Raw genomic sequence first — 27,939 nt, 5'->3', positions numbered from 1 at the left:
CATGGTTCAATCACGGAAATTACTGCAGTAAACCTTTTAAACAGCCAAAGGACAAAATTAACTTTGTTCCCACGATTTTCCCCAGAGGCTGAGATGCCGTGGACAGGACAGCTTAAAAGTGGAGTCACGCTTGTTGTCAAAATCAGTCTTTGTCAAAATCAGTGAATCATAATCCACTACCTGTCCATACTATGTGAGTGCTGAAAAAAATCTGGTGTTGATATACAGCCTAAACTGGTATCTAAACAAAGGGTATTGTATAAAGGCAGCCCACAGTAGCTAGCAACATGCCTGTTTACAGGGACTAGGCTTTGTATAAACACTGGATTTTTTTTCAGATCACACATTATGTAAAGGTAGTGGATTGTGAGGAGATATTCACTGATTTTGGCAACAAGCATTCTTGAGATTGCTGACTCCACCTTTAATTGAAATTGTATTTAATTTGGTGCTTACTTATTTGTGTGCGATGCCCAGGGCAAACGGTCTACAAGTGGGTCGGGTCTGTGTTCCCTAGGCCAGTGTTTCTCTCCTTTGCGACTGTAGCATTTCTTACTTCCATGTTTGTTCAAGCCGTTTTTAGCAGTGAAGGACCGTCTGGTCAGGGAGGCTATGCAAAGTCTTTGCCTCTGTCTATCTTTAGAACAGTCGCTTCTCCGTCTGCACAATGTCTAGCGCCCGTCCGTGCCTAAGCACATTTGAGCAGCATCATGCATTATCTCTTGCCGGTCAGGGAGGCCCCCTTTCATTGCATTGTGTGGCATGAAAGGGCCATCTGAGTCGGTGGGGAGAGATCATTATCCGACAAGGGCGGAACAGAAGAGAAAAGAACGGGAAGCAGAATGTGTGAGGCAGAGCCCGAGGGTTTTACTTTGACTGGTACCCAACATCACAGCTTTTTATACTAATCCATATTTAATTAGACTTTCCTTCAGCGCTCCCTCCTCGCTTGTTTACCCTTCCTATGTTGTTTTATGGGCGGCGGAGGGAGGGGAGGGCACGGGTAGAAGGTAGTTATGTTGACATGGGATTACTATTAATAAGCACGGGGAGGGGAAGGAAGGTAGAGCCTAGTGAGGGCCCCAGGGACCATACTGCCTTTCATTTCATTAATAGGATATTGTTATTCAAATTGCAATTCAAATAGCAACCATCAGCTGTGAAACAATCACCTGCCTCGGCTCGTGTGATGTGTTCAAATTTCCATCAGTTTGTCATTGTGTTAGCAGATGCATGGAACAGCAATGAGTAATGAGTTGTGTCTTTTAGACACAAAATGAAGTGATGGGGTTCTGTAGATGGGAGGGACTAATTAGCATTCATCATGTGCTTTTAAAGCCCTTAGTGGAAATGATGTGCACAGAACTTTCTGCACCGTTAAGTTCAAATGAATATCTTCCCCATCCTGTCATTTGTAGGGTGTCTCAGGATGACTGACTTTTCATCAGATCCATTATTAGAATCTGAGCGCTCTATGATGGAGCAATAGAAGTTCTTGAGTCTTTTTAACTGCAGAAAAAAAGCTTCCCTTCAGTTCTGAAAGGAGCATTTCAATCAGTGCGTTGCCTTTGGGAAAAATGGTGGATGAAGGTCAGTATAAATTCCAGCAGTAATAATTAGATTCTTTATTAGTACTTTCCACCGAATTCAGCTCAAGAGAGGAATGGCGCCAAGGAGCAGCGTTAGCCGGGTGTTGACTTAATGTCACCCATCCATTTTGCTTTCGCTCTGGTTGGCCTTGCAGGAGCTTGGAAAATGGGAGGTTCATTCATCACTGGGTTTTCCTCCGGCTTTAGGCACCAACATGCATTCAGTTATAGCTGGAGTGACAGACACACAGGCAGAAAAACACAGTGTCTGGAACAACACACACACACACACACACACAAGAACAGATGCATCTCAGTGTGAATTAAACAAGAATAACTAGTATAACGAATGAGAATAGCTTAATCTTATGCACATGAACACTCACTAAGGTGTCATATATATATATATATAAATAAATACCTTCACACACTCCTTCCCTGAACCCTGCATGCATGCTTTTATAGTCAGGCCTCTCTGAAGGGATTGATTGACTGACAGCCGCCAAGGCATCTGTATTCTAGCGTCGCAGTGTGAGACAAGTGACGTTCAGCCGAGTGTTTGCGAGCCCCAGACTCTCATACATTTGAAAGCAATTTTGTCCATAATTTTTCCTATTTTATTTCCCCCCTCTGTTTCCCCATCCAGAGAGGCATCCCCATCGGACAGTTCTGCAAGGACTTCAATGAGAAAACCAAGGAGCTGAAGGAGGGCATACCCCTCCCAATCAAGGTCCACGTGAAGGTGCGTCTATGAGGCTTGCTGTGGGACTCTCTCTAACCGATTGCCGACCCTTTTCACTTAGTGGATAATTCCACCAGCTGCATAACATTACCAGGGCACTTCCATTATTCATACTCTACCACAAAGTAAGCCTTTCCATTTGCATTCATTAATGAAACCATACCCGGAGGAACTTGGGAAGTCAAGGAGCCTTAATTGAATGTACGAAAATGTGCATTACTGAGAAAAGACTTGTTATGATTTTATTTTTATTTTTTTATTATTATTTACACAACTTCACATTTTTGGACTCGTCACACCTACCTTCCCTGTGTGTAGTTTCAAATTAGGAGTTGGCTCTTTTTCTGCCGAATAATTGGCGTGTTGTAATGAGGTTTGTGATGTAAGGAGGAGGGGAAGCCTAATCCTTTTAAAAGGCGTGAACTTATCCTGACATGCAATATCCAGCAACAGCTTTGCCCACACATCTGGGGCCTCGCTGCTGCCAATCACTGCCATCTGCTGGGGGTTTTTAGTGTTTTGCTTGCTGTGGTCACACTGTACCCCACACCCTGTATATAATGTTTGGGTTTTGCATGCAACACGCTTCTGCCTCAGATAACATTTTCTGAGCTCAGCTTATATCTTTCACCTCTGGCCTGCCAGTAGCTTTGAATACATCAGTGTCGTTCATCATACTCTAGACTAGAGGGAGGAACAGTTTTTTATTTGAGAGAAATCCACTTATTAACTTTAGTGCATGGAGTAAATGAGAAGACCAAACTCATGTCTGTTTGGTGAAGGAGGGGCTAGAGTCAAGAGGAAGTTATCTTAGCATAAAGAAGACTCCAAGCGTGGAGAAACAGCCATCTTGGCTCTGTCAAAAGTTGAACAAATTCAGCCTACCAGCATCTGAATAACATTATGTAACTCATTCCTTTGATCCATGCACAGCACTGCTGATGGCTCTATGAGGCTATACTTTGGCAGCTGAAGCGGTTGGGAATGCCATTCATTTTGCAAGTGTTTTTCACCTGATGGTGGCGCAAAATGAAAAGTCAGTAACATCAAAGTTGTTACTGTTAATCCTTGAAATGAATGTGGGAAACCATCCAATAGTTGAGATATTTCAGTCTGGAACAAAATGGGGGACCAGCAGACTGACCATTTACAGTCTTTAGCATAAACTAATGTAATTGTCTCATCAAATTCTCACCATTAAAGTTCAAATATTGAACTCCTCCTTAAACTTTGTTTTGTTTTGGTTTTTTTTTACTGCTCCCTTACGTGTTCCTACACTAGCACTCACCTCCTCCATCTGTCTTTAGACTTTTTGCTTTTTCATTTTGCGACTCAGAAAAGGCCTGCTACAGTATTTGTTTCACCTTATATAATAGAGGGAAGAAATAGTGACTCATAGCAATAGCATAGCAATCAATAGCTTTCCCATAGTGAGAGAAAAATGCTGTTCCCTGTTGAAAGGTTGGTACGGTTAGATAACAAGACTCTGATGACAAATCACCTGCTCTGTGGTATCTCCTCAGCTCAGGCTACAGTTTCCTGCCCTGTGTTTTTTTTACTTTATGTGACGGAAAACAGATGATCCAAAGCGGACTTTTCTCCGATGATTCATTGATTAGATCCATAGTTCAGATTTGAATAAATAAAGGTCTTGAGCCACTAAATCAGTCGGAATGGGACAAAAAAATCAGAATAACTCGAGGAGCTAAAGAATTTATTTATATTTGGTCCTGAGCGGAGGATGGAAAGGACGACCGAATAGGGGTGGAGGGCAGAAGCACCAGGGGGAAATCTGCTCTATGCAAAAGGCTAAGGTCATTTTTTCTGAGTGTGTCCATGATTTTCTTTTCTTTGAAGCTAGAATAATCAATTAACCGAAAAATCAACCAACTCTGAAGTTCTTCTCAGCTCTGTGTCTCCGGAGGAATAATTAACTTTTCTCAACACTCTCATCAGCGTTTGTTTCCAGCAGCAGCCAGAACTAAATGCCTTAATAAAAACTGTATGTTACCTGCTAAGCATCATTCAAGTACTTTTTTGCATTTAAAGGTGGGAGAGAAAACCTTTTTTTTTTCTTTAGTAAGAAATATAGACAGAAAGCATAACACTAATGGAAGAAGCAGAACTTGACACTGCGGGGAAATGAAAGTCAGGTACTCTTGATTAGCTGGTGTCATAAATACTGTAGACGTGACAGATTGATTTCCCCAAAGAATCTGCCCACTTCTTCATCAAAGACCCTGAGGAGGCAGGTTTGTTTTAGCTTTAATCACGAAGCCTCAATTATAAAGGCTTTTTAAAATGTTGCAGTTTTACTAAGCAGTGTGCCTTGAATTTTCTTTCAAGGGGGGAATACATTTTTCAGCTTGAGATTAATAGGCCCAGGCTGCAGCATGTAATACAATCTGCTGGAAATGTGTCAAACCAGTATGAGCCAATCAGCAGCAACACTTACTCTTGCTTGCTAAGTTTTAATCACGTTAAAATGTGATTAAAACGTGTTTTATTCTTTTTAGTGATTATTAAGTGTCATAAACTGCAACACAAGTGTTTCTGGCCGAAGTGTAACTACCATTAACTTTTACACCCTACACTTACACAGTAAAAACACATGGTGCTTTTTGAAGCTGATTCGGCTGCTTTTATTTAACATTCCGCTTAGGGTGTTCATGGGCAAAACATAAATTTGTCCATTCATTAAATTAAAAACCATATAGATAGAGACTGGTCTTGTATTTCTGCACCAGAGTTATATTACTGGCAGTGCAGTGAGGCTTCAAAGCCGCCTGTAACCCATTGTGGTAAAAAGGTGGATTTGTTGAATTGACGACACTCCTGTCGTGCTTTGGCTTTCTCTGCATGATAAAGCAGTGTGCAAAGAGATCATCAGCATTTAAAGAGTTTAGAGGGTTGTGTCTCTTGTTAGCCTGCCATTGCTGCCATTGTTAGCATGTCTGCCAGCTTACTTGAAAATGTTGTGTTAGAGGGTTACAAGTTAAAACAATCTTGAAATTAAAATGTGTCCGTAAGCTATGCAGCCAAATAGGGTTCTGTTGAAATCGAATACCTTATTTTTGTCCTTGTAATCATACACTTTATTGTAGTAAAGGATGTACAAGCCTCTATACTGAAATAAATGTTTTTGTTTATTTTTTTTATTCAATGGGACATGGCTTCTACATTGATCATCAACTAGTAACGACTTTCTGCATTGAAAATTCAGCTTTAGCCTCCATCATGGTGTCATGGTGTCATGTAGCCATCAAATGAATATTTAAGATGCCTTTCACAAGAGACTTGCTACAAAAAGTCAGCTAGAAACATTAAATTCAAATTTTCAGTTAACTATTGTTAAAAACTTGTATCACTGAAACCAGAAGACATTGTTTTTTTTTTTGTTTTTTTAACCTTTATTTATACAGGTATATCCCATTGAGTCCGAAGACTCTTTTGCAAGGGAGACCTGTTCCCATTTACACGTTACCATTCACACACACATTCTTACACCGATAGCAGGCTAACTATCGACATTCACACGAGGCAAGGTGGGTGAAGTGTCTTGCCCAAGGACACAACAATTATGACACAGGTGGCAGGGCGGGGATCGAACCTCCAACCCTTTGATCATCAGCCGACCCGCTCTACCAACTGAGCCACAGTCGCCCCAGTTGTTTCATAACTCTCAGTGAATTCTGATCGTAAATCTGCCATTATCATCGGTTACTTTGAGAACAGACCATTTGACAGCTACAGCAACAGAAACTATAGGTGATGGTGCTTAGCGAACAGTCAGAATGATTAATGAATTGGAAAAAAATGTACAGTTTGCAGACTTCTACTGGTGACATTTTTGATAGACTGTTTTGGTGCCTCGGCATACATTTCTACGGGATGCTGAGGTTAGATGTGTTGCTGAACCAAGGGAATTGTGTCTTCAGTATTCTTACAATCATGGCTACAGCCTGTTTTTTATTTTATTATTCAAATGGGAAAAGCCAATGTTCACATGCCCACCTCTTTGATCACCGGTTTTAATTTGAATGCTTCTGTGTCCTCAGCCTGACAGAACCTATGACCTGAAGATTGGCCAGCCCACGGTGTCTTACTTTCTCAAGCAAGCGGCGGGCATCGCCAAAGGGGCCGGCAAGACAGGTGAGATGTGCTGCTGCCCTGATGTATCTGCTCTCGCTCCAATTTCCCCCCACGCTAAGCCCATCCTGTATCGGCCACACGTCTCTCTCCCAGGGCTTGGGTTTGGAGCTTTACTCTGATTGATGTTATATTCATGACATGCGGGAGAGCTGCAGCAGAGGAAGGAAGTGGCAAAGGTTGTGTGTTGAGAAAAGAGAATTATGGATTTCTACCTTTTTATGCTCCAAGCCACCTCCATCCTATTTCCAACCGTTGACTTCTGATACTGCCTCTACACCCGTCTCCCACAAAAACACATAAACAAACACAAACAAACAAACATGCCCCCCACTTTATCCTGTTTTGTGCCAAACTTCTCCTTGTTGAATTATTATTCATTATTATAAATCACACTGAAATCTTTTGTGTTTGTTTTTTGTGTATGAAGGCCACGAGACTGCGGGGATGGTGTCTGTGAGGGCAGTGTATGAGATCGCACAGGTGAAAGCCCTGGATGAGTGCTTTACGATGAGGAATGCCACCCTAGAGACGGTCGTCAAAAGCATCATCGGCTCGGCTCGTTCGCTGGGCATCAAGATCGTCCAGGAGTATGTCACCCATTCTATGCTTGTTTGCTTTTGTGATTTCAATTTATTGACCTTGCATTACCACAAAGCAGTTGCTGGTCGTGCCCTTAATACAGTCCTTTAAATGAACACACAGGGTGTCACACACCTAAAACTCATAGTCCTTCAGAGTTGCAAAGAAAGAGCAACTTAATGATCATGATGTCACTTGTTGATGTTGCTATACCTCCTAACAGCCACTAGAGGTCAGTTAAGGCACAGTATGCCACAATAAAATGAGCACTTACAGAAGCTTTGGGATATGGTCAAATATACTTCAGTAAAATAATTCTTCAGCAAAAACTGCTGATAAATCAAAGGACTCAGCCCAAAGTTTGGATATCCCGGTAACATTTATTCTCCCTCTAGGTCTTTAGCGAGTAGGGCGGTCGTCTGGTAATGGCAGGGTTGGCGGTTCGATGCCCGCCTCTTGCCACATGTTGAAGTGTCTCTAGGCAACACACTGAACACAACATTATTCCCAATACCTTAGAATATATCCGATGGGCAGCAGCCTCTGCCATCAGTGCATGAATGTGTGTGAAAGGGGTGAATGCGACACAAGTGAAAAGTGCTTTGAGTGGTCCAGTCTGACTAGAAAAGCGCAATATATGTACAAGTCCATTTAATAGGGGTCCTAATGGATAACTCGGATCCATTCACTGGTGTAGCCCCTCCCTTCATAAAACGGGGAAGAGGAAAGAGCAAAGCAACACAGTAGTAGACACTACCTGCACATACATTAGATAAATAACATAAGCTTTTAGTTTATTTATTAAAATAACACCTGTTCTATATGTAAAGAGACTGTATGTAGATGAGTTCTGTTGTGTTTTGGTGCTAAAAATAAAGAAATAGATAAAAAAGAATCTCAAGGGGGTGGGAGGTTCCCCAAGACAATAATAAGGGAAACACTGGATTCCGTGTGTGGTCCTAGTTCAGCTTTAGTTTTTGCAACAGACACGATGTGGCTGCTGTAATGATGCAGATTGCCATTCAGACTTAATGAGATCCTCCATATATATGCATTTGAACATAGCTCTGTCACAGTTGCTGTGTCCTGATTGACATACACCAAATCTAAAGTGACAAAAAGAAAGTGAGCATGCTGACTGAAAACACCTTGATCTGAGTGTGCTCCCACAACGCAATGAACAGAGGCAATGGAGGAGCTGCTCACTGAAAAAAATGTTACATATATGGAAAACTGACAACACTCTCCAGACAACCGAAAATAACTACTGAACCCCCATGGGAAGATTTTTTTATGTCTGTTTGTGATGTACCGAGTCATATTTTGATTGACATGCAGAAGTTGCTTAAAGTTTTACTACTTGTAGTATAAAATAGGTCATTTTGTTGACTTAACACATATCGTATAGTATGTAGTATGAACGGGACACAAAAACTGACTGCTATAATTAGACAGTGGTGTTAGATATACCAACCTACGTGCATATACAGTATATCTGAATATCTACCTGCTTTAAATACTTAAGATATTTATCATTTTCTAAATGCACAGATTTTATTTTGCCATGTGCTGTTTTAGTTCAGTATCATTGCACAAAAAATACCCCTGTTATTTGTTAAAAAAAATATATATTTATTTTCACTGTTAGATTTTCCTGTAACGGTAAGTCAGTTTGAAATAATTTTTCCTTCTCTCGCTCTATCTCTTTCTCGCTCTCTCTCTTTCTCTCTCCCTCCTGCTCTCCAGTCTCTCAGCTGATGAGTACAAAGTATTCTTGGAGCAGAGAGAGGAGAAGTTGAAAGCTGACGCAGCAGAAGCTGCGGCTGCTGCAGCCGAAGCTTTGTCAGGCAAGAAGAAATGAAGACCTGCAACACCCTTAATTAAACCCCTAATCCTGTTTTTTTTATAGACTTACTATCGTGAGCAACATTCATACAAAAACACTGTTAATGTTATGTGTCTGAATAAAGAGTCATGTTAAGTGATTTGTTTGTCTGTGCCCTTTATTCACTTCTGATCACAAGATATTTCTTTAAAGCAATTTGAGTGACTGAATGGTAGAAGAGATTTCCATCACCTACATTTTAGCAACAAAACCATTGCACTTGTGCAGATATTATAATTTATTTATGAGGCACTGAGCATTTCATTTCCACTGAGCCGAACTAATGAAACTGTAATTACTCTGTCTTGGAAGGATTTGTACATTCAGTCTCTTTGATGTTGTTATCTATTATTAACGCGTCTGGAAGCGATTTGGCTTTTTGTCAAGTTGCGAATGGTTTCCTGCTCACTTGACACACGTCTTATCAATCTGTGATCTAAAAGTTTCGCCACATTTACGTACGATGATAACTCGGTATTGTTGGTTACTTTTACATTTACTTTTATTCAAGAAAGAAAGTTCATCTTATTGTTCTGAAAATGTAACTTATTAAAAACAAATACATTTAAAATTTTCAATTACTCAAGTTTTGTCTTACACATGTTAATGGTTCGGTCTCATGTAAATGCATAAATAAAACTAGTGACAGTTTATTGATGAATAAGTCAATAGACAAAAAGGTCATTTTCGATCTTTATTTTAGAACCACTTCAGTTATTCATCAAGCAAAAGTAACCAAATTAACTTCTTAAAGCTTCTCATGTGAAGATTTGCTTGTTTTCTGTTTAACATTCAGACAAAACAAGTTATTTGGCCCCAAAGTCACATTGGACTCTGGAATCATTTGTTAGGCCTGTTTTACTATTTGTTAGGCCTTTCAATAAAAAACTAATTCATAAAAAACACAGTTTATTGCCTGATGTAAAAGAAAGTTCACATTTTTCTTATTATCTTTGCTGCACGGATGTTCCTTCACTCCAAACCGAGAATTCCTTTGATTTCATTGCTATGTTATGCTATACTATCAGTATTTACTGTTTATCTGTAAGCGTGCTGTTCATAACGGAGTGTAGTGAAAAATAATTTAATTGGGAATGATAAAGTCTAAAGTAAAAGTAAGAGAACAAAATTCACAGTCCTTAATTAGTGCACCAGTGGTAGCTCAGGAGGTGGAGGAGGTTGTCCATTAATCACAGGGTTGGCATATCGGTCCCCAGCTCCTCCTGTCCTGTCCGAGTGTCCTTGGGAAACCCAATTTGCTGCCAACAGTCATGGTATCTGTGTGTGTGTGTGTGTGTGTTTAATGGGTGAATAAGTGGCAAATAAAAGTGCTAATTTAATACAGCACTTCCTTCAAGGGGTCTTCAAGGCCATTATGGACAGGAGGAACAATTTCAACAACTGGCTAATCCCACAGTGGTCATAGCATGTGAGTGTATTTAAGTCAGGCTTTTAAAGAATGTGAAGCTCCCTTTTTAAGATTCTAATCTCAAACGTTTCACACAGCCCTACATGAAATCTATTTAACCTTTGAATAGTCTTATATCCATCTTTGTCACACCCGTGATGATATTTGACGCAGCAAATGTGAAATCTAACACAATGTCCTCACACCTGCTGCCCTCTTCATAACCCTTTATTAAGAACCATTGCTTCTTACACTACACACAAAATGTGCTTCTCTCTGCTGCAGTGCTCGTCTTGTCCTGAAGATAGCAGCAGTCAGTCGTGCAGCACTTCCTCCGCTGCCCATCCTTGCTCCGTCACAGACACTGCAGTGCCCACTGATGGAACATAATGTTCAAATGCAGAAAACTAGTATGATATTTCTGCCTTTGCCTCATTGCATATAATAGATTGTGTTATGTATTGTATGGCACAGGTGATTAGATCTGGCAGAAAGGCTATTATATTAGGCCTCAATCCGTGAAACCCATCTTCTATCTTTTCTCTGTCAATATTAACAGAAAATGGGTTGCCCATTAGGCTGTATTTCTCCCTTGGATTTTGATTATGTTCACCTCTCCATCCTGTGGCGACACAGCATCAGTTTGTCCCACATCCCTCTCTACTGTACCTCTAAATTTAGCTTCCCCTCACTCTTTCTTTGTCTGCCCCCCTTCTCTCTCTCTCTCTCTCTCTAGCCCCCCTTCCCTCTCCCATCCTTCTGAATGGAGGCTGAGAATAGACGTGAGACCTTTTCTTTTTTTTTTTAGAGCTCTTGAGCAGGAATGCCTATATATGGAGTCTCACACCACGCTGATGGAGTCGCAGGTACACTGAGTTAATGTGGGTTACTGTGATTTGTAAAGAAGGTTGGTGGGGGGGGGGTTCATATGCCTACTATTATGCGTGTGAGTGCATCATCATCATCATCATAAGCAGCAGGCCGACTGTGCGTGTCCCAGTGTGCTCACATGCCCGCGCACCAACAAAAAAAACCTTGATGCCAAGTGTATGCGTCAGTCTGAGTCAGATAGTGTCTCATTGTGTCTCGTCATGTGTGTGCGTCAGTGCTGTTGCTGAGCGAAACTGGCTCCAGGGGAAGGAAATGGAGGAGAGTGTGTATGGGAGGGAGGAGAAGAGGCAGGGATGGTGGGATGATGATGCCGATGATGATGAGGGCTGAGGGGAGGAACAAGAGGCTTGATAGTGACGACACAACTGCATCAGCCGCATTAAGTGCACTTTAATATAAATGCATTTGTATGACAACCAAACACACCTTTAAGCAACACAATAGAACACTGGTCCACAATGTCCATTTTGTAGTAAGTAAGATGTTTTAGAATATATCCCATCCCATCTTATCCAATAAAAATCTCTCTCATATATATATATATATATATACACAGCTCAATAACAGTTTCTTACAAATGTACAAATGTGTACAACCTTTCTGAAAAACATATGCTTATATCCACAGACATAATGCATATGCATTAATATCTTTTTCAAAGATCACACATACAATATAGTAAATTTACACATTTATATTAACTTAGCCTTGAATAGCTAGAACGTAGGAATCAATCCTTTACTTGACCGTAGACAACTCTACGTGAGCATGTCGACACCATGGGAATAGTACCATTCTCAACCCGTGTCGCTTGGTAACTGAATAGAAATAGCACCCCATCCCTATATTCATTTTTTAAAACAAAACTTTTTGTATTCTAACCCCTCTCAAAAAAGAAGAATCACTCATTCACATAGTCAATTGTGCCTCGCTACACCGCACTCCAGTGGAGCAACGATGTAAAAGTCCATGTTGAATGGATGTGATAAAGAGTTCAGCAGGTCAGGGCCGTTTTCAGGCACACAGGAGCCGCTATAAGCTGCCAGCATTGCAAATATTGATGCTGCAACAATATCCAGCTGTCTGTCCTCCCCAGGCCAGGAGAGACCTGAAGAGCCCACATTCAGAATCTAATGTACAGTAGCAGTGGATTTCTGGCATGATCAGAGTTCCGGCCAACTTCCAGACGATCTCTTGTTTGGTGTTACATCTCGTAAAAGAAGCAGCAGATGCCTTCAACATTCTCGAGTTCTTCACATGCCAAGATCTCGACACGTTTTCTTTTTTGTTTGCACATCACATTGATACACAAGATTTTAGATGGAGAGATAAATATTAAATGTTAAAGGTTTGAAGCCGCAAACTCAAAGCTCAAAGTATCTAAGGTTTAAAGTTGATAAATCACTCTTTGTGATTGTTTTTATGTAGCCTCTAAGGCTGTGAGGAAGAGTGCTATCAAAACAGAGCTGCACAGGCTCTGAAGACTGGATAGCAAGGAACATCTCTCTTAAATTTGATACACAATAGTGGTCATCCCAAAGATATAAAAAAGATTGTAAACATTTGACTTCTAATACATTTGAGGTTTGAGTTTGCGTTGCTGCATGTCAGGCAAAGTGCTATAATACATCTCCCTATTGAAATAGCAAGACATTTGAGTTCTTTTTACAACCGATTTTTCACTACGAGTGAATACAAATGCGCGTCTGGAAGTTAAACAGCGCTTAAAAGTTCAGAGAAGTTCGGTCTGATCATATCTGAAGCTCATATTACAGACAAGCTGAAAGACACCACATGGACTCAAAACCCAGTCAGTTATGGGTCCATGTGGTTGCACCATTGTTTAAATGTTGCACCAGTTTTTTTTGTAGTATACAGATTAATGACAGAACAAAAATATCTTTGTCCTAAGGAGACATGTAGGAGTTAAAGTCCTTAAGTTGTATATACATTATGTATATTTATACACTTATTAATTTTTTACTTTTCAGTAAAAGGCGCTCCACAAAATATGACAATATGCCATACTTAATGAAGTAAGTCACAGACTTATTTTAGAACGGAGGAACACTTCCACTCCCATCTGAAAGACAAAAAAAGAGGGAAAGAGGAAGTTAGTGGTGAATTGTCAGAAAATGTTTTTTATCTCATTCGACAAGACTGAAGTCAAAATGGATAAAGGAGACCGATTCTTACCTTTGTGGAAGCACTGTGGCGATGGATGACATTGGAGTTGATACAACTCAGGTTGTTGCCCTAAGCCAGGGGCGATCGAGGCACCTGCCCCAAACATGGGTTCCAGGACGGCCAGTTCCTCCAGGAGGGACTGAGTGCACGACACAGCGGGCATGGGCGAGACGATGGGCGCGGAGATGGCGGGGCTCGGTGAGGCAGTCAGGATGAGGGGAGGGGAAGCTGGGATGGAGGAGCACGAGGACATGGGAGATGACACCACCTCAATCTCCATGGCTTCATCCTCTAGCCCCTCCCCTTCCGGCCTCGCCCCAGCCTCGGCAGCCACGGTCGTCCCGCACCCAGCCATGGAGTTACATTGCGCCAATTGGACGCTACAGAAGTGGCCCACTCCCTCAAACTGGGAGGGTTGGTGCCAGCACACTGGGGGTAGAGGAGAGGTGGGGCTGGGGGCATTGGGAGTAGGGGAGGGGGCGGATAGGCTGCTGGACAGAGGGGGGAGAGGAGCGAAATCGTCTTGGAGGAGGGTTTCTAGGATGCTCTCTTCAAACAGAGAGTCATCGTCGTCGAGGAACATGGGAACATCCAGACCTCTCCACGCTTTGACGGGATAAAACTCCCTAAGCATGTGGACTGAATCAACGTCATTGGTTTCTGTGGTGGGTGACAGGAAGGGAGAGGGAGGGGAGGACGAGGGGGACCCCGAGGGAGGAGAGAGTTTGGACAAGAGCGGATCCAGGTAGAACCCCTCTGCCAGTGAGCTGATGTGCTGAGCCAAGAGGGAGATCTCGGCCCTCTCCTTCTCCCTCTCTCTCTCCAGGGAGAAGAAGGAGAGGCCGGGCTGTTTACCTGGGGACGCCTCAGGGGTGAGGAGACCGTCAGGGGGACACTGGAAGGGACCCATCGGCACGTCGACGTACAGCGGACCCCGAACCTCGGGCAGGGTCATCACTGTGCAGTCGCCGTCTCCGGGGCTGTCTGGCGTTGGGGGCAGCTTCTCGTACAGGGAGCCACTGCAGTGCTCGGTAGGGAACAGGTAGTCAGTGGACGGAATGGGCAGCGTGAGGGGGAGGTGGATGGAGAGGGTGGTTGGGGGAGAAGGGCTGGAGGCGGTGGTTGGTGGGGCTGTGGAAGAAGTTGAAGGAGCCAGGGAGGTGCTGGTGGTGGCTGTCGTAGCGGAGGGCGGAGGAGTGGTCGTGCCGGCGGGGTCAAAGCTGAAGAGGGGTTCGCCAAATGGAAAGCTCACCCCGCCGATCTGGGGTGTGTAGGGCGGCGTGCACACCAACTCTTTGGTCTGCTGAGCTTGTGTGGCGGGGATGGGGGGGAGAGGTAGGGGGAGGGCCGGCAGCGCAGGGTCCAGCTGAAAGGACGGTGGCAGGAGAATGTTCTGGGTTAAAAAGTCTAAGTCTGCTACTGTTTCGACAGTGACCGGAGTAGGGGAGGAGGCAGCTGAGGGGTTTTCGGTGGGATGCTGTTGAAAGTAGCTTTCTTCCTCCAGAGAGGAGATACTGGAGCGGGGGTCGCCCTCCACTTGCATGGCCTCGGCAGCAGTGCTTCCAGGTTCATCAGAGGAGGCCACGCTGCAGCCAGCAGTGCTGAAGTCAAAAGACTGAGCAGATAGGCCGCTGCTGCCTGGGGTGAAGACCTGGTCTGGGCTAGACAAGGTGTCTGGAGACTGAAGGCTCAGACCCTCTTGCTGAGACGTACCGGCACTCAGAACCAGGGTCAGCTGGGTCTGCTCGGAGCTGAGCTGTTGGCGCACTGACCAGGCCTCAGACTCGCTGAGAGAGAGAAGAATAACAGAGGAGAAATGGGCCATTAGGATAGTGTTTTTGCCTGTATTAGACCATCATACCCTCCAAGGGAATGGGTGGAGGGTGGTTTCAAAAGAAGCCGTAAATACCTGATGATGTAGTTGTTGCTGCTGATGGGGATTTCTCCAGCCTGCAGCTGAAGCACCATGTAGAGCCAAACCCACGACTGGTCCTCAGCTTGCACACGCACCACCATTTCAGCTCTGCCCTCTCCTCCTTCTCTCACTGTGGAACAACAGTCACAGGCACAAGTTGGCATCAGTTCATAATCCTATTAATCATCATAGTGTTTTTCCAGTGCGTGGATGCGCCGGTGGGCACAATCTGTGTGTAATTGTGTGGGCATTGATGGTTGTAACTGGTAGGTATACTTACATAGGCTGCGGTGCTGAGCTGAGGCATGTGACAGATCCTGTGGGTGGAGGAGGCTGTACCAGGAGCGAGTGCGTAAAGCTGTCACATCAAAGCCAAGATAGGCACTCACACTGTAGTAGAGAGTGGGTGGTGATACGTTAGGGGGATAATGTATGACGCCTTAAGTAAGCTCACATAGACATTTATATACCAGATATTAAAGCAACAGGTAGTGTGGTCTCACCTGTCCTGGGCAGTCTCCAGCCTCATGTCCCGGCCGTGCTGGGAGTAGAAGCAGGCCAGGAACAAGTTGGTGTCAGCCAGGGGAGGGGTGGAGGTGGTGGAGGTGGTGGAGGTCGCTTCACTCTCTGTCCCGGGGCCAGAGCGGGTCGGGTGGGGCTCCAGAGGGGAGCAAAAACACACCCAGACCGTGTTGGAGGTCCAGTAGGACCCGGTGGCAGGGGGGGTGACGCAGCGAGCTCGGATCAGAACCAGCTTGTTCCCAGCGCTCTGCCTTCGCACGGACTTGGAGGTGTTGAAACGACAGCGGAAAAGACGGTCTATAGGGGACAAGAGGAGAGGATGTTTGTTAGGAATCATGTCTGTCAGTCTGCGTTAGGGTGAGGTAAAATAAATGTAAAACTCTTTTTTTTTAACTCGTGAATTGAATGTGTACATTTGGTCTTACCCATGTCAAGTGACGTAGAGGTTGACAGGTTGTTCCTCATGATCGAGTGGTCTGAGGCGTCGATGATATCATACGCACTGTCTCCCTGTGCCACGAGATCCACCTGGGAAATCAAACACAAGAAACGTTATTCATGATGCCCGAAGTAGAGCTTGAATTATTCACTTTCCAATCCAAATAACTGAAGTGGTTCCGTGTACACTTACCATTGAGTGTCCGAGGTGCTCGGAAACGCTGTCTGACAGGTACAGGAGCTTCCCTTCACCAGTCACGAGCATCAAAAACCCCGGCAGTCCCTGCATCAAGTCCGACAGTTCGTTGAAAGACAGAAAACCCCTTGCGCTCTCCTCGAGACTTGCATCAGTACCCGCTTCTATGGAGAAACATGGTTGAAATGGGATTTATTATTAAACCTGAACCTAATAAGAATGAATGTCTGCAACATGAAAAACAGTGGCCGCACTGGGTTTCAGCACCACGGACAGCGCACGACCGTATTTGTTGTAACACTAAAGCATTTCAGCACCACAGAATGCGAAAATGTGCTATTAGACAGCTTTTATCAGCGTATTTATCGTTTATTTACAATCAATTCATGAACCACAGATCTGAAATTTATAACCAAAAATATTTTAATTAATTTATCACGACAGTTGCCTGCGGTGCCACTCAAACACTTGTTGATTGCGCTACTGCGAGAGATCGTGGTCTCTCTATGCAGCATGCGCGGGAAATTCACCAACAGGTTGTTCTAATCCAGAGTAAATTCGTTTCCTACCTTGAGTGAAAAAGACGGATTTCCTGGTGTACATGCTGGCCAGTGACATGATGTGCAGGTATGAGAGCCGCGCTTTATCGGTCTCGGAGATGGGCAACAAGTCCTTCAGGTTCCGGATCTCGGCGTTGATCTGGTCCCGTCGAGCCTTGGACGCTCCTTTGGTTGAGCGGTACATTGTGGCTGGTTGTTGGGTTGAACTGTCGAGAATTCCTCCCGGTGAGAGTTGGAAAATTGTGAGCGGGCTGTTGTTGATCACCACCGCGCCTCGGCTGAAGTCTAGGTGCCCTGTCTCCAAGATGTGTCAAGGGACAGGTTGTGCAAGTGGAAATAGCTCTTAGATGTGTTATTGTTGGACTGTCATCTCAGCTATTTGTTGTTGTTTTTTGTTTCCAAAAAACCTTCTCCTGTCTCAGTCTGCTTTAGATTCCCCCACAGCGTCCAGCTCGGATGTGCAAGTGAATCGGCGGCTGTGGAAGCCGACTCTCTTACAGAAGTCCAGGAACCCGTAAATCTGGTTGAGGGACTCTGCTTGCAAGTCTCTTATATAGCCTGGGACTCCGCCGGAGTAGAGGGGGCTCCCAACGCACCAACACCGACGTAAAAGGAAGGGAGGGGGTGGAGAAGGAGGGGGGATAGAGCAGTGTCTCATACGTGAATGCAACGGAGAACCTCTCCCCCTCCCTCTCCCGTGCCCTCTTCTCTCGGTGACACTGCATCTACGTCAGCGCTTCCCTCTACTCGCTGATGACGTAGGTCTGAAATCGGGAGCTCCGGCGACGCAAAAAGCCCGATTTGGACAAAACCGAGTATGAGGCGGAGCAAGCGTAAAACGTAAACGGAGTCACCGCACTCCGGTGTATTGGAGAGGGAGGGAGGGGTTGGGAGGACTGGGTTGCATACGAAATAGGTCTCTGTGTTTATATGTCTGGCGAGCCGTCATTGCTCGTTTGCCCCCCGGACCGCTGTCACTAAACGCGGCAGGTGCTCGTTGGGGCTTTATAGGTCCATGGGTGCGAGTCACAAATTAATCTTGACACATATTTTTGTCAACATTTCAGACGTGTGAGATTTGCGATGCTCGGCTGCGCCACAGAGCTGAGCACAACATGCCAACATGGATGCTGAGGATGCTTCGCATCGCTCCGTCTCCTTTTATGAATGGACATCTTTCTCGTGCAGCTGAAAACGGCAACGAATGCATGAAACACAGAATTTGCCGATAGCGTATTTTCTTTATTCTGCTGATCATGAATGCCGTGTATCATGTCGCCTTGCCTTCACTGCAATGTGATATTTCCCCGTTATTAGGAGGCAATCTTTGGTAGGTGAACATTCCTCCATAGAGGTGAACATTCCTCTCATTATAGCTAAGTTATATGAAATACACCAAAACGCTGTATATTTTTTACTAGACCAACATGTAGGCTATGGTTTGGTGCTGCTGTGTGAGCCGAAGACAAAATGTCGAAGACAAATTTCCCTGGTGATGGACAATAAGGGTTTCCCTGATTCTGATTATTTAAATAATACAAACGGTCAGAAATGACCAATTCTGGGCGAATTTGAGAAAATCATAGAAATCAGAGTATGAGCAGCTACGAGTAATAAATGACACCAGTAAACGAGTCTCAATGACTAGTTTCGGCTTTCAAACACATGCAGCTAAGATATTTTCAGAATTGCTACCATATAATTGCTCACATACAATTTAAGTCTTAAACAAATGGTTTTCGTGTGTCGTCAAAAACCTCAATGAAAAGTTAAGTCTTTTGAATGAATGGCATTCATGAATAATATTTATTTAATGACGCGCGCAAAGCCAGTAGGGCTATTGCGCAATCTGCAAACCCGTCGCCAGCCTCACGTGAGTCAAGCAGTGCTGTTTCTAAAAATAGATGTCACAGGTGATCGCGGCAAGGACTGCGAGGCGCGCCCCCGCCGCATCAAGTTCCCGTCGTCCTATTTATATGGGAGATTTCACTATTACACCCCCAAATAGATCTGTAGTGGGTGCTTCACATGTGGAGCAAGTCCAAAGAGACACTCACACTAACATCACCCGGACATCACATTTGTCATTTGTCTTTTATTTAGTTATTAAATGAATTACTTCAATTCTATCAAAATTATTATTAAAGTCTAGTCAATGCACTGCCTACTTAAGTTATGGGGGAAAATGTGTGTGTTTACAAATTATTTCTAAAGAGATACAACTTGATCTTATTATTTATTTCAACTATATGAATGAAGACACAACAGGACAAGGCCCATGCATTTGTTAAGATACTGATAACTTTGGCCTGCTGTTTTTTTCACTATGCAGATGACAGCTCACTAATGAATCATCCTGCTTCCTGTTGGGGACCATCATTCCCCCTATGTGTCTGGTGTTGGTTCTGTATTTCTTTTGGGTCTGCCTTTGTGTCTTATCCTTTGAGGTCTGTTTTTGTCTCTTTTTTTCTTCTTTTTTGTTGTATTTCTTAGTAGATGACTCATCCATCTCTGCTTCTTCCTCTGTAGTTCCATCACTGGTTCCTGTCTGGTAATGACCCAAATGTGCCAGATTGTTACCAGGTGAATGACAGAGTATAGCACCTAGAGCTAGCAAAATCCAAAGTGTTAGATATTCAGTGTTGGAGTGGAGTGTAAAACATATAGAGTTGTTTCAACACTGGTTTAGTGTAATTTAACTACATGAGAGTTATTCTTCTAAAAGAGTTGGTGTTAATACAGGGAGTCAAATTTCATATTCTGCAAAACACTCTACAGTGTTGATTTCAAATATACTCAGAAGTCAAACCGTTGGTGGTTGTTTGAAAGAGGCGGGAGTCTAGCCAGACACTCTTTTCTTTGGACTGGAAAATGATCAGACATCCCTCAAACTGTGGCTAGGAACATCCATGTGTAAGTATGTCTAAGCAAATATGTATATTTAATTCAAATGTATAGCCAATCATGTGTATTACTATTTTTTACAAGAAGCTAAGGTTAACCATCAGTATTGTTTAGCTAGCATCAGCAAACCATGCTTAGCTAACAAGGCAGTAACATTATACAGTGAGGCAGCCGCGTCTCATTGGGAATCTATTGAAAAAAGGCTTGTGTGCTCGGAGAAAGGCGTTAGGTGGACACGGCCCCTTTTCTTATTAAGAAAAGTATAAGCAACACACTGATTCGGCATGGCAACCCAAGCTTAATAACAATGCGCACAACAGTCAATTTGGTTTTAGAGCAAGTTAGATGCTTGTTTGCCACTTCATGCTGTAGGCCTATTTGGCTCCATGGTATTGGATTGGTATCACTGACCACTTAAACTATCCTCAACAATAAGTTTAGTACAGTAATGTGATGTTGTGACTCGTTGCGCTTTATTTATTGTATTATTTAGTTTACGAACCGGCATGTAACCTACATTTTGGAAGGATTATGTACTCTGGTAGCTCAGACCTTTATTTTGAAGGTGGCTGGTTAGGATTTCCGCTATCATATTTCCTCCATATTCTTCTTATTTTTGCTGATATGTCGACCGAACGTTTGTATTAAATTGTTTAATTAAGTATATTGGGGTTCATGTAAAGGTTAGATACTTTTACATACAGGAAAATGATGGGGGTTATCGCTTAAGTATCGAGCGCCTTTTATTTTACCGCACTTGTTGCGCTTCCGTGAGCTTTACTTCCTCTTTGGGTCGGGACTCCTCGCGGTAAGCTACGTTTCCACTCTGCTCTCTGCACTTTAGTTGTTTTCTGTTCAAACTATGAAGTCAAGGCATTTAAAAACACATGTACAGTGAGTTTATTGACATTGTTATGTACTGGGTTAGTGATTTAATCAATTTCCATGTATAAATATGCTAATTAGAGAATACGTGCATCGAGGACTGTTAGCAGGGCCGCCATGTGGCCATACAAGCTAGCGTGTGCACAGTCAAGTCTGTTTACTGGCTAAGCTAGAAAAACGACATTGACTGTTGCTACCCAGTGGCATAATAAAGGCAACAAAGAAGAACATTTTACTGAAACAGGTGTGGACTATTCATGAATGTACTTTGTTTTTAAGGACATAATGTTGGTCAAGGTGAGATTTGGTGGCAGTCAGAAGTACGTTAAGGTGGCAGAGACTGAAGAAGGCTATGCAGACTTCAGCTCGTTTCTTCAGAAAGGTTGGTACTACTTTTTTCACACAGCCCTGATTGTTGGTGTAAACTAATAATTTTCTAAAATGTTAGTTCATGCTATAATGTGATTTGATTTTAATACGGTTACATTGCCCCATCCATCAATTGTTGTTTATTATGCTGACCAATTGTAATCATGTATTATGGACAAGTTAAAATGCAATTGGTAATATATCTAAAATGTAGAATAAGAAAAAACTAATTTCTCTACTAATATATTTTGAGACTGTTGGTGTCCATTTTAGAAACAACAAGGAATAAGTTGTGTACATGTCATAGACCCTTGTTCCATAGTTAAAAGCCATTTAATTATTGATTAATAATTATGATAAAAAAGTGTCAATAAAAGAAGCATACAAAGGACCATTTTTCTAAATCTGATATTCTCTCAGTAATAGGAAAGTTAGGTCTTCCTCTGCAGACTGAGTTATACTTGACAGATGAATCAGGGACAGAGGTGGATGCAGATGTATTTGAGGACCTTTTACAAGCAGGGGACCTTACAATCATTGTTTCTACAGAAAAGTCTACAGGTAAGATTTAGTCTTGTTAGGGAGAAATAAGGATCAGTAACCAGATGTACTGTAATAGTATGTATTGTGAAGGTATGTTTGTTTCAGTCAGCTAACCTGAAAAGCCAAAGCATTTGTTAAGGGGCCTCAAACAATATTTTTATTCAGTTGTGTGTATTTCTTTTAACTGTCTTGCAGTTGTGCTTCATCAAGATCAATTAGATGTTTCATCGGAGTCGCTTGTGTCAGACACCTCATCCTCTGTGCCTTCAGATTCATCTGATGCAACAATCATTCTTGAGAAAGATAGTGGAGTGAAAAGGACCCACGCCGATTGGGAATCAGCAGAGGCGGTATATAAATTAATTTTTTTTTAATGTATTAACTAATCATAGACATTGTACTGTGGTCTTGTTGCAGGGGAGGTTAAAATTAAAATTTATTTGTTTCTTTGTCTTTAGATGGTGAGAGATATACTTCAGTCCAAGCCAGGGGGAGAAAAGGTGTTGCATGAATATAACAAAACAAAGACATTGACGGAAGGTACACGGCGACAGATGGTAAACCTACTGGTGGCTGACATGGTTGAAGTTCATGGGTAAGCATGTCATGTTCTCTCTAGTGCTCATCATGTCTCTACAAATAATATATGTATAGAGGATGTAGGTGTACATTTTAGAAACAATAAGGGATGTTTTCCTCAAATAACCTTGTTCCATAGTTAAAAGGTATTTAATTATTGTGGTCTCCTATTTCAGTAATATAATAAAGTTGGCTGTTCTATACAAAACAAATTTGTGTCAGAATAATCAAACAAACAGAAACATTGTGATAGAAAATAAAACTGAAGCAAAATATTACAAAAAGTAATCTCTACAGCAAAACGTATTCAATGGGAACACATCCCTGAACAAATAAAACTGCATGTTAGAGGTTGTTAATAGCTGGTAGTTCAATCGCAGGACTGACGGGCGTAAATATGATCAGTGAGATAGTAACAAAAGGGAGCTGTAAACAAAAGGACATAGTATCAAAAAAGAAATAAGCACAGGACTAACAGTTGACATGATTACACACATCATTTGTTTGTATTGAAAGTCTACTTTTGAGTTTAACCTCTGCTTTAATGTGCTTTGTTCTCTCATATTCTTATTTTAGTTTGACATTTAAGATATTTTGATTAATTATAATGAAACTAACACTGATTCAATACTTTACTACTAATTTAAAGCTTGAAAAATTATATATTTTCTTCTTTTAAAGGAGGCTCCCACCAACCTATGTGCGAACTAAATATGCTCTTGGCATCATTACTCTTTTTCCGTACCTCAAGGATCCTTACTCAAAAAATGGATATGTAAGTTTGTAAATCAATGGCGTATGATAAATTGATATAGGAACAGGGCTGTACGCTTATTTTTTAAAGTGGTAGCACTGGTGCTAGCAAGCAAAAAAAATCAGTAGCACAAAAATAAATTTGGTAGCACACAAAGTATGATCGAAAACTTGCATAACCTTAACCCTTGCATTTCGCTCTAATTACCTTTGAGCATGTCATCTTGGTCTCATTTGAGATTCTCAATTAATATTATTTCCTAGTGTGTGCAGTAATAATTGTAGAAAAATTAATAGGGGTGCACTGATTGCAATTTAGACAAAATAATCTAACCTGCCAATTGCAATTTGGCAGGCTGTCGCACTAGTTAGGGTTGCCACCTTGGATTTAGGAAAAAAAGGGACACTTGAATGTTTGGGGCGGAGGGCTCGGCCATTATTAGGCTACCAGTTCAGACTGACCAGTGTAATGACCTATAATAACCATACACACCTACAGTGCTTTTTACAGTATAGGCTAAATAGGGAGACTGAGGTGGGTGGGGACCCTGGACCTTGTAGGGGGGCCCCGGAAGAAATAAATGCAACCTTTTAAAGTAAAATTCATCAATCTGGTGCACTTTGAGAATAATATTGCATGCAACCATGCCCAGGGGCCCAAGGGCTCGGGGGGGGGGGGGGCCTAAGCCAGAAATACTGATAGTAACTTTAAATGTTGCATTGTCAAAGAGCTCAGTCACTCATGTCAATAACAGGGTCCAACAAGGAATAGCCTAAATATAAGGAAATAAATCATCATGGCCCCAACTAGGTGACAAATAGAAAAGCAAGTGCAAAACAAAAGCATTATTAGCTCTGTCTAAGGGGCTTCATGAGGGACAGCTAAGCCCCCCACACACAAACAGGAATAAGCTTGCTATGTGTAAATTCTATACTGTTCATGAAAAGTAGCTTTCCACCCTGTATATGTTGCAATGGGCCCCTCCATCATATAACATGAGTCTGCAGACCAATCTACTGTACTGTTTTCACAGTTGCAGAGTAAAGAGTGCCTGTTTAAGAAAAATAATGTTCCTTCTGCAGCTCAAGATTTGATTAAAATGTTCCTCTGCTCTGATGCATTTAACTTTAAAACGGTACAAAGAGTCTGGGCCCATTATCTCATAATCCGTCTATGAACCAACTGGTTTCCACAATCTTTTTTATTTTCGCGGGCAGCATGCACAAGCATTATTTATTAAAAAAAAAAAAAAAAAAAAAGTGTGGGGCCCCACACAGGGTCTTGAAACGGGCCCCGAGATCGTTAAGACCGCCCCTGCCCGCCCGCCTCTCCGATGCAATAGCGGGCGCAACAAACTCCTCGGCCCGTGTGAGACGGCCTTAACTACTGAACGAAGGAAGGAAATCAAATGAGGTTTTGGCATTTTCCCCAAAAAACGGGTCACAGCTGGTGAAAAAAAGAGAACAATTCTGGGAAAAACGGGACGGGTGGCAACACTAGCACGAGTGCGATTGGAGTTGTATTCATCATCGCACGTGATCAATTTCAGTAGCAAATGCGATCAAAACTGTCGCACTGTACAGCCCTGTATAGGGAGGTTATTCTGAATTTGCCCTGTAATGCTGTGATCAGTTATGTTTATCTTTGTTCTTTTGGGATTTTACAGGAGCACTACTATGATGCAGACAGCGGGTCTGGCTATTTGGCATGGAGGATAAAGACAGTCCAACGCAGCTCTGCAGTCCAGTCCCGGAGATGCTCAACCACCGCTACATATCAAGATGGTCCAAAGAGCAAGAGGGATTTTCTACTAACTGACAAGCAACTGTTTGGCGAGGAATGCCGCGAGGCGATTTCTTTATTGAAGCACACGACTGATGCAACAATTGTCAAAGAGAAGATGAGGGCAACCTTTCAATACCGCCAGAAACTGGTTCGAGACCATCAAAACTCCTCCACAGTCCTGGATGTTTTCCCACGTTTCCTCGATAGCCCTGGCTTGGTAGGAAAGACATACCATTGTTTAATTCATTTTAAAGTGAACAATGATAACTGGAGGATTACACTTTTATTTAAACAAGCGTAAAAATACTGACATTTAGTTTGTGGATGGTTTCCTATGTCTATGAGAGGTTGCAAGGACTTAAAGTGTTTCTTCTGTAGATTGACAAAGACTTCACCATGATGTTTGGAGAGGATGCTTCTGGCAGATTTTTGGCAAAATGGCCCACCTACTTCAAACCTAGGATCCTGGCAGACTCCAAGAATTCTAAAGAGTTCGTCAAAGACCTCTTGTCTGGAAATCAAAGCTCCGATGGGTCTGGTAAGCATGGTTCATTATCTCTTTTAAAACATTTAATTACTTACCTGAATGCTCCAAATTATGTATTTTGCATAATCTGGTTTTATTTAAGGTTGTTTTCAGATTTAAATCTTTCTGACAATCTTCTACTTTCTTCTGCTTTCCCCCTAGACTGGGACAGTGACCTGTCAAGCATACTACTGCTACTTCACCTACTTCCCCCCACTGCAAAAGGACACAAGAAGGGTCCTAGAATAAGCTCATATCAAGCTGTCGAACATCTTGTGAGATATCTGACGGTAAGCAATGTTTAAGTTCTTCTGTGCCACTTGTGCATGGGCTGCATATGTTTTTAGCAGTGTAGCAGGTCATTAAAATGTTTCCTTGTTCCTCTTTGTTTTTGCAGATTGGAGTCAGTGTTGAGACCTTCCTTGGGAGTTTGGAACCAGGACAGCCTTTCCTCCTGTGTGTCGGTGAACAGAAGAACAACATCCAAAGATTCTATGTCATTGTTGACCACAAGGCCATCCCATGCAAGGCGCAGACATCCCTGGCAGCTTTCGATGAACTCTTCAAGGCACACTTCATCTTCAGCGTGAACTACCATGAATCCCTCAACAGCTTCTATACCTTCATCCAAACCACTGTGTTCAACATTGATGTGGGAAGTACCAAGGAAACTCCCCGTGTGAAGGAGCTCAGAGCAAGACTGCTGAATACACAGATTTGAGGTGATACACATCCTTTGGTGCAAATATGTTGATTTGTTTTATATGTAAGGTACACCACAGAAGTTCTGTATTGCTTTGTCAGCATTTGAGATTTCACCATGGATTATATCCAGGAAAGACGTTACGTTTGAAATGTGGACAGCCGGGGTGTTCTTCATTATTTTGCACTTATTCAGGGTTCAAGAAACACCTTATTTGTTTGCACCGGGACACTGTTTCAACAAATACTACTGACAATGTGGACATGCACATAGAAGATGATGTGCCTTCAACTTCTCATTCAGTCTGTACAGTAACTCCAGTGGCCACCCAGGTCTCTGTTGATAAGCATCATTTGTTAAACGTGTGGTTCTGTTGTAGCACAGTTGCAATCATCGGGTGTTGCTGAGAGCACTGTCCAAGCAATGGTAGGGTCAAAGAAATAACAGTTTTTGGAACTTGCTCCTCCTCTTGATTCAAATTGTGAATATAGTGTTTTCACCAGTTGTTACTAACGGTATGACATATTATCTGAAGCATTTAATTAATGATCATCACAAGCTGTTCAAATCTTTGTTTCCTGAGAGAAGACTTATTCCGAAGCATCATTTTATGATACATTACCCCAGGTGTATTCGTAAAATAGGCCCACTCCTTCATGTATGGTGTATGAGGTTTGAAGCCAAACATAACTTCTTTAAAAGATCTGTCAAGAATTTCAAAAATATCACAAAAGCATTGGTAAAACAACACCAGAGACAGTTAGCTTATCACTGGGAGAATTTTAATTTTCAGAGGTTTGAGTTTGGTCCAGTAAGGAAGGAAACAATTGATAATTTGGAAGGTGGTGAGACTTTACTTGCAATGTTAAACTTGAATGCATACTCTGATGTGTCAACTACCAAGTGGGTGAAGAACTATGGAACTGAGTATCAAACTAGTATGTTTGTTTGTATTTCAACAAATATAGAAATGCCTGTTTTTGGAAAGATCAACCGTATCATTATAAATGACGATCAAGCTTTCATTTTGACTGGCACAGTTGATACTCTTTATTGTGATGAGCACCTTAATGCCTACTGTATCCAGGAGAGGAATGATTAATTTTCTGTTATTTCTGTTGATAAGTTAATTTATTATAGACCCTATGATAAACAGTTTTCTAATGGGATGGATGAAAAAGTATACATTGTGCCACATTGCCATATTGTGTGACCCTGTGAGAAACGGTACTCTAATGAGATGGATGAAAAAATGTACATATTGCCATATTGTGACCTGTGCTATTGAGGCTGGCAGCTGTGAAACATGTTAAAGCCAATGCTGTGTTAAATGGTGTACTTGAAAATACAATTTATTTTGAAATACAAACTTTTTGCATTGTCTTTTTCTTCCTTATAATAATACCGTACTGTAGGAATATGATTTAGAAGTAATAATATAAGCTAAATATTTTACCATGTATAGCATTAGGGATTATAACTCCCCACAGTGTTTTTAAAAATATATAAATCAACTCTTTAGAGGGTTAGATATCGAGTTAAATTTTAAATCTGATGTGGTGTTAAATGGGAGCAACTCTATTCAGTGTTAAAAAATAATACACTGATGGGTGTTACATTTTAACACTGCACACTAGTGTTGTGTAAATTTAACCCTGGCGAGTGTTGACCAGTGTTAAATTTCAACTATCGAGAGAGTTGATTCAACTCAATCACAGTGTAAAGTATTTAACACTTTTAAAAGTGTTATTTTTACTCGATCTGGTGTGGACCTATATACACACTTTCAAAGTGTTGAATTTAACTCTATAGGTGTTGAATTAACAC

At 42.2% G+C, this 27,939-nt stretch overlaps 5 protein-coding genes across 5 annotated transcripts in view; 3 read left to right on the top strand and 2 right to left on the bottom strand.

Moving 5' to 3' along the window:
* The window catches only part of mrpl11 (mitochondrial ribosomal protein L11), a 40,673-nt gene extending 31,626 nt beyond the window's left edge, over positions 1 to 9,047 (top strand). The window contains exons 3-6 of the mRNA XM_080035678.1: positions 2,236 to 2,331; positions 6,390 to 6,483; positions 6,911 to 7,070; positions 8,809 to 9,047. Of these exons, the coding sequence (XP_079891804.1) occupies positions 2,236 to 2,331; positions 6,390 to 6,483; positions 6,911 to 7,070; positions 8,809 to 8,923 (465 nt within the window). The 3' untranslated portion in view covers positions 8,924 to 9,047. The remainder of the gene's footprint in view (positions 1 to 2,235; positions 2,332 to 6,389; positions 6,484 to 6,910; positions 7,071 to 8,808) is intronic.
* The window catches only part of tmem265 (transmembrane protein 265), a gene marked incomplete at its 3' end in the record, with an annotated part of 224,620 nt that overhangs the window by 8,827 nt on the left and 187,854 nt on the right, over positions 1 to 27,939 (bottom strand). The window lies entirely within an intron of this gene.
* Positions 13,301 to 17,248, bottom strand: npas4a (neuronal PAS domain protein 4a; the record flags this gene model as incomplete). Its single annotated transcript, XM_080035955.1, has 8 exons — positions 13,301 to 13,329; positions 13,443 to 15,220; positions 15,343 to 15,478; positions 15,629 to 15,738; positions 15,852 to 16,167; positions 16,296 to 16,398; positions 16,502 to 16,668; positions 17,074 to 17,248. 8 exons carry the CDS (start codon positions 17,246 to 17,248, stop codon positions 13,301 to 13,303), a joined length of 2,814 nt encoding a protein of 937 aa, XP_079892081.1.
* On the top strand, positions 20,771 to 23,131 carry LOC307256939 (uncharacterized protein; the record flags this gene model as incomplete). The annotated part of the gene is made up of 6 exons (XM_080036055.1): positions 20,771 to 20,776; positions 21,133 to 21,235; positions 21,643 to 21,783; positions 21,961 to 22,115; positions 22,224 to 22,360; positions 23,026 to 23,131. The coding sequence occupies exons 2-6, from the start codon at positions 21,139 to 21,141 to the stop codon at positions 23,129 to 23,131; spliced, it is 636 nt and encodes a 211-aa protein (XP_079892181.1). The 5' UTR covers positions 20,771 to 20,776; positions 21,133 to 21,138.
* LOC307256303 (uncharacterized protein) lies at positions 24,771 to 27,322 on the top strand. The gene is made up of 4 exons (XM_080035219.1): positions 24,771 to 25,100; positions 25,262 to 25,421; positions 25,572 to 25,699; positions 25,807 to 27,322. The coding sequence occupies exons 1-4, from the start codon at positions 24,999 to 25,001 to the stop codon at positions 26,128 to 26,130; spliced, it is 714 nt and encodes a 237-aa protein (XP_079891345.1). The 5' UTR covers positions 24,771 to 24,998; the 3' UTR covers positions 26,131 to 27,322.

Source organism: Ammodytes marinus (assembly GCF_949987685.1).
Source record: "Ammodytes marinus genome assembly, chromosome: 10".
Classification (NCBI taxonomy): Eukaryota; Metazoa; Chordata; class Actinopteri; order Uranoscopiformes; family Ammodytidae; genus Ammodytes; species Ammodytes marinus.
This window is presented reverse-complemented; position numbering and strand designations above follow the sequence as displayed.

Excerpts from the sequence above, each read along its gene's own strand:
- LOC307256303 (XM_080035219.1), top strand. The coding sequence starts at position 24,999 with ATGAGGGCAACCTTTCAATACCGCCAGAAACTGGTTCGAGACCATCAA. Across the intron at positions 25,422-25,571 it reads TCAAAGCTCCGATGGGTCTG|ACTGGGACAGTGACCTGTCA; the intron begins GTAAGCATGGTT and ends CTTTCCCCCTAG. Across the intron at positions 25,700-25,806 it reads ATCTTGTGAGATATCTGACG|ATTGGAGTCAGTGTTGAGAC; the intron begins GTAAGCAATGTT and ends TTGTTTTTGCAG.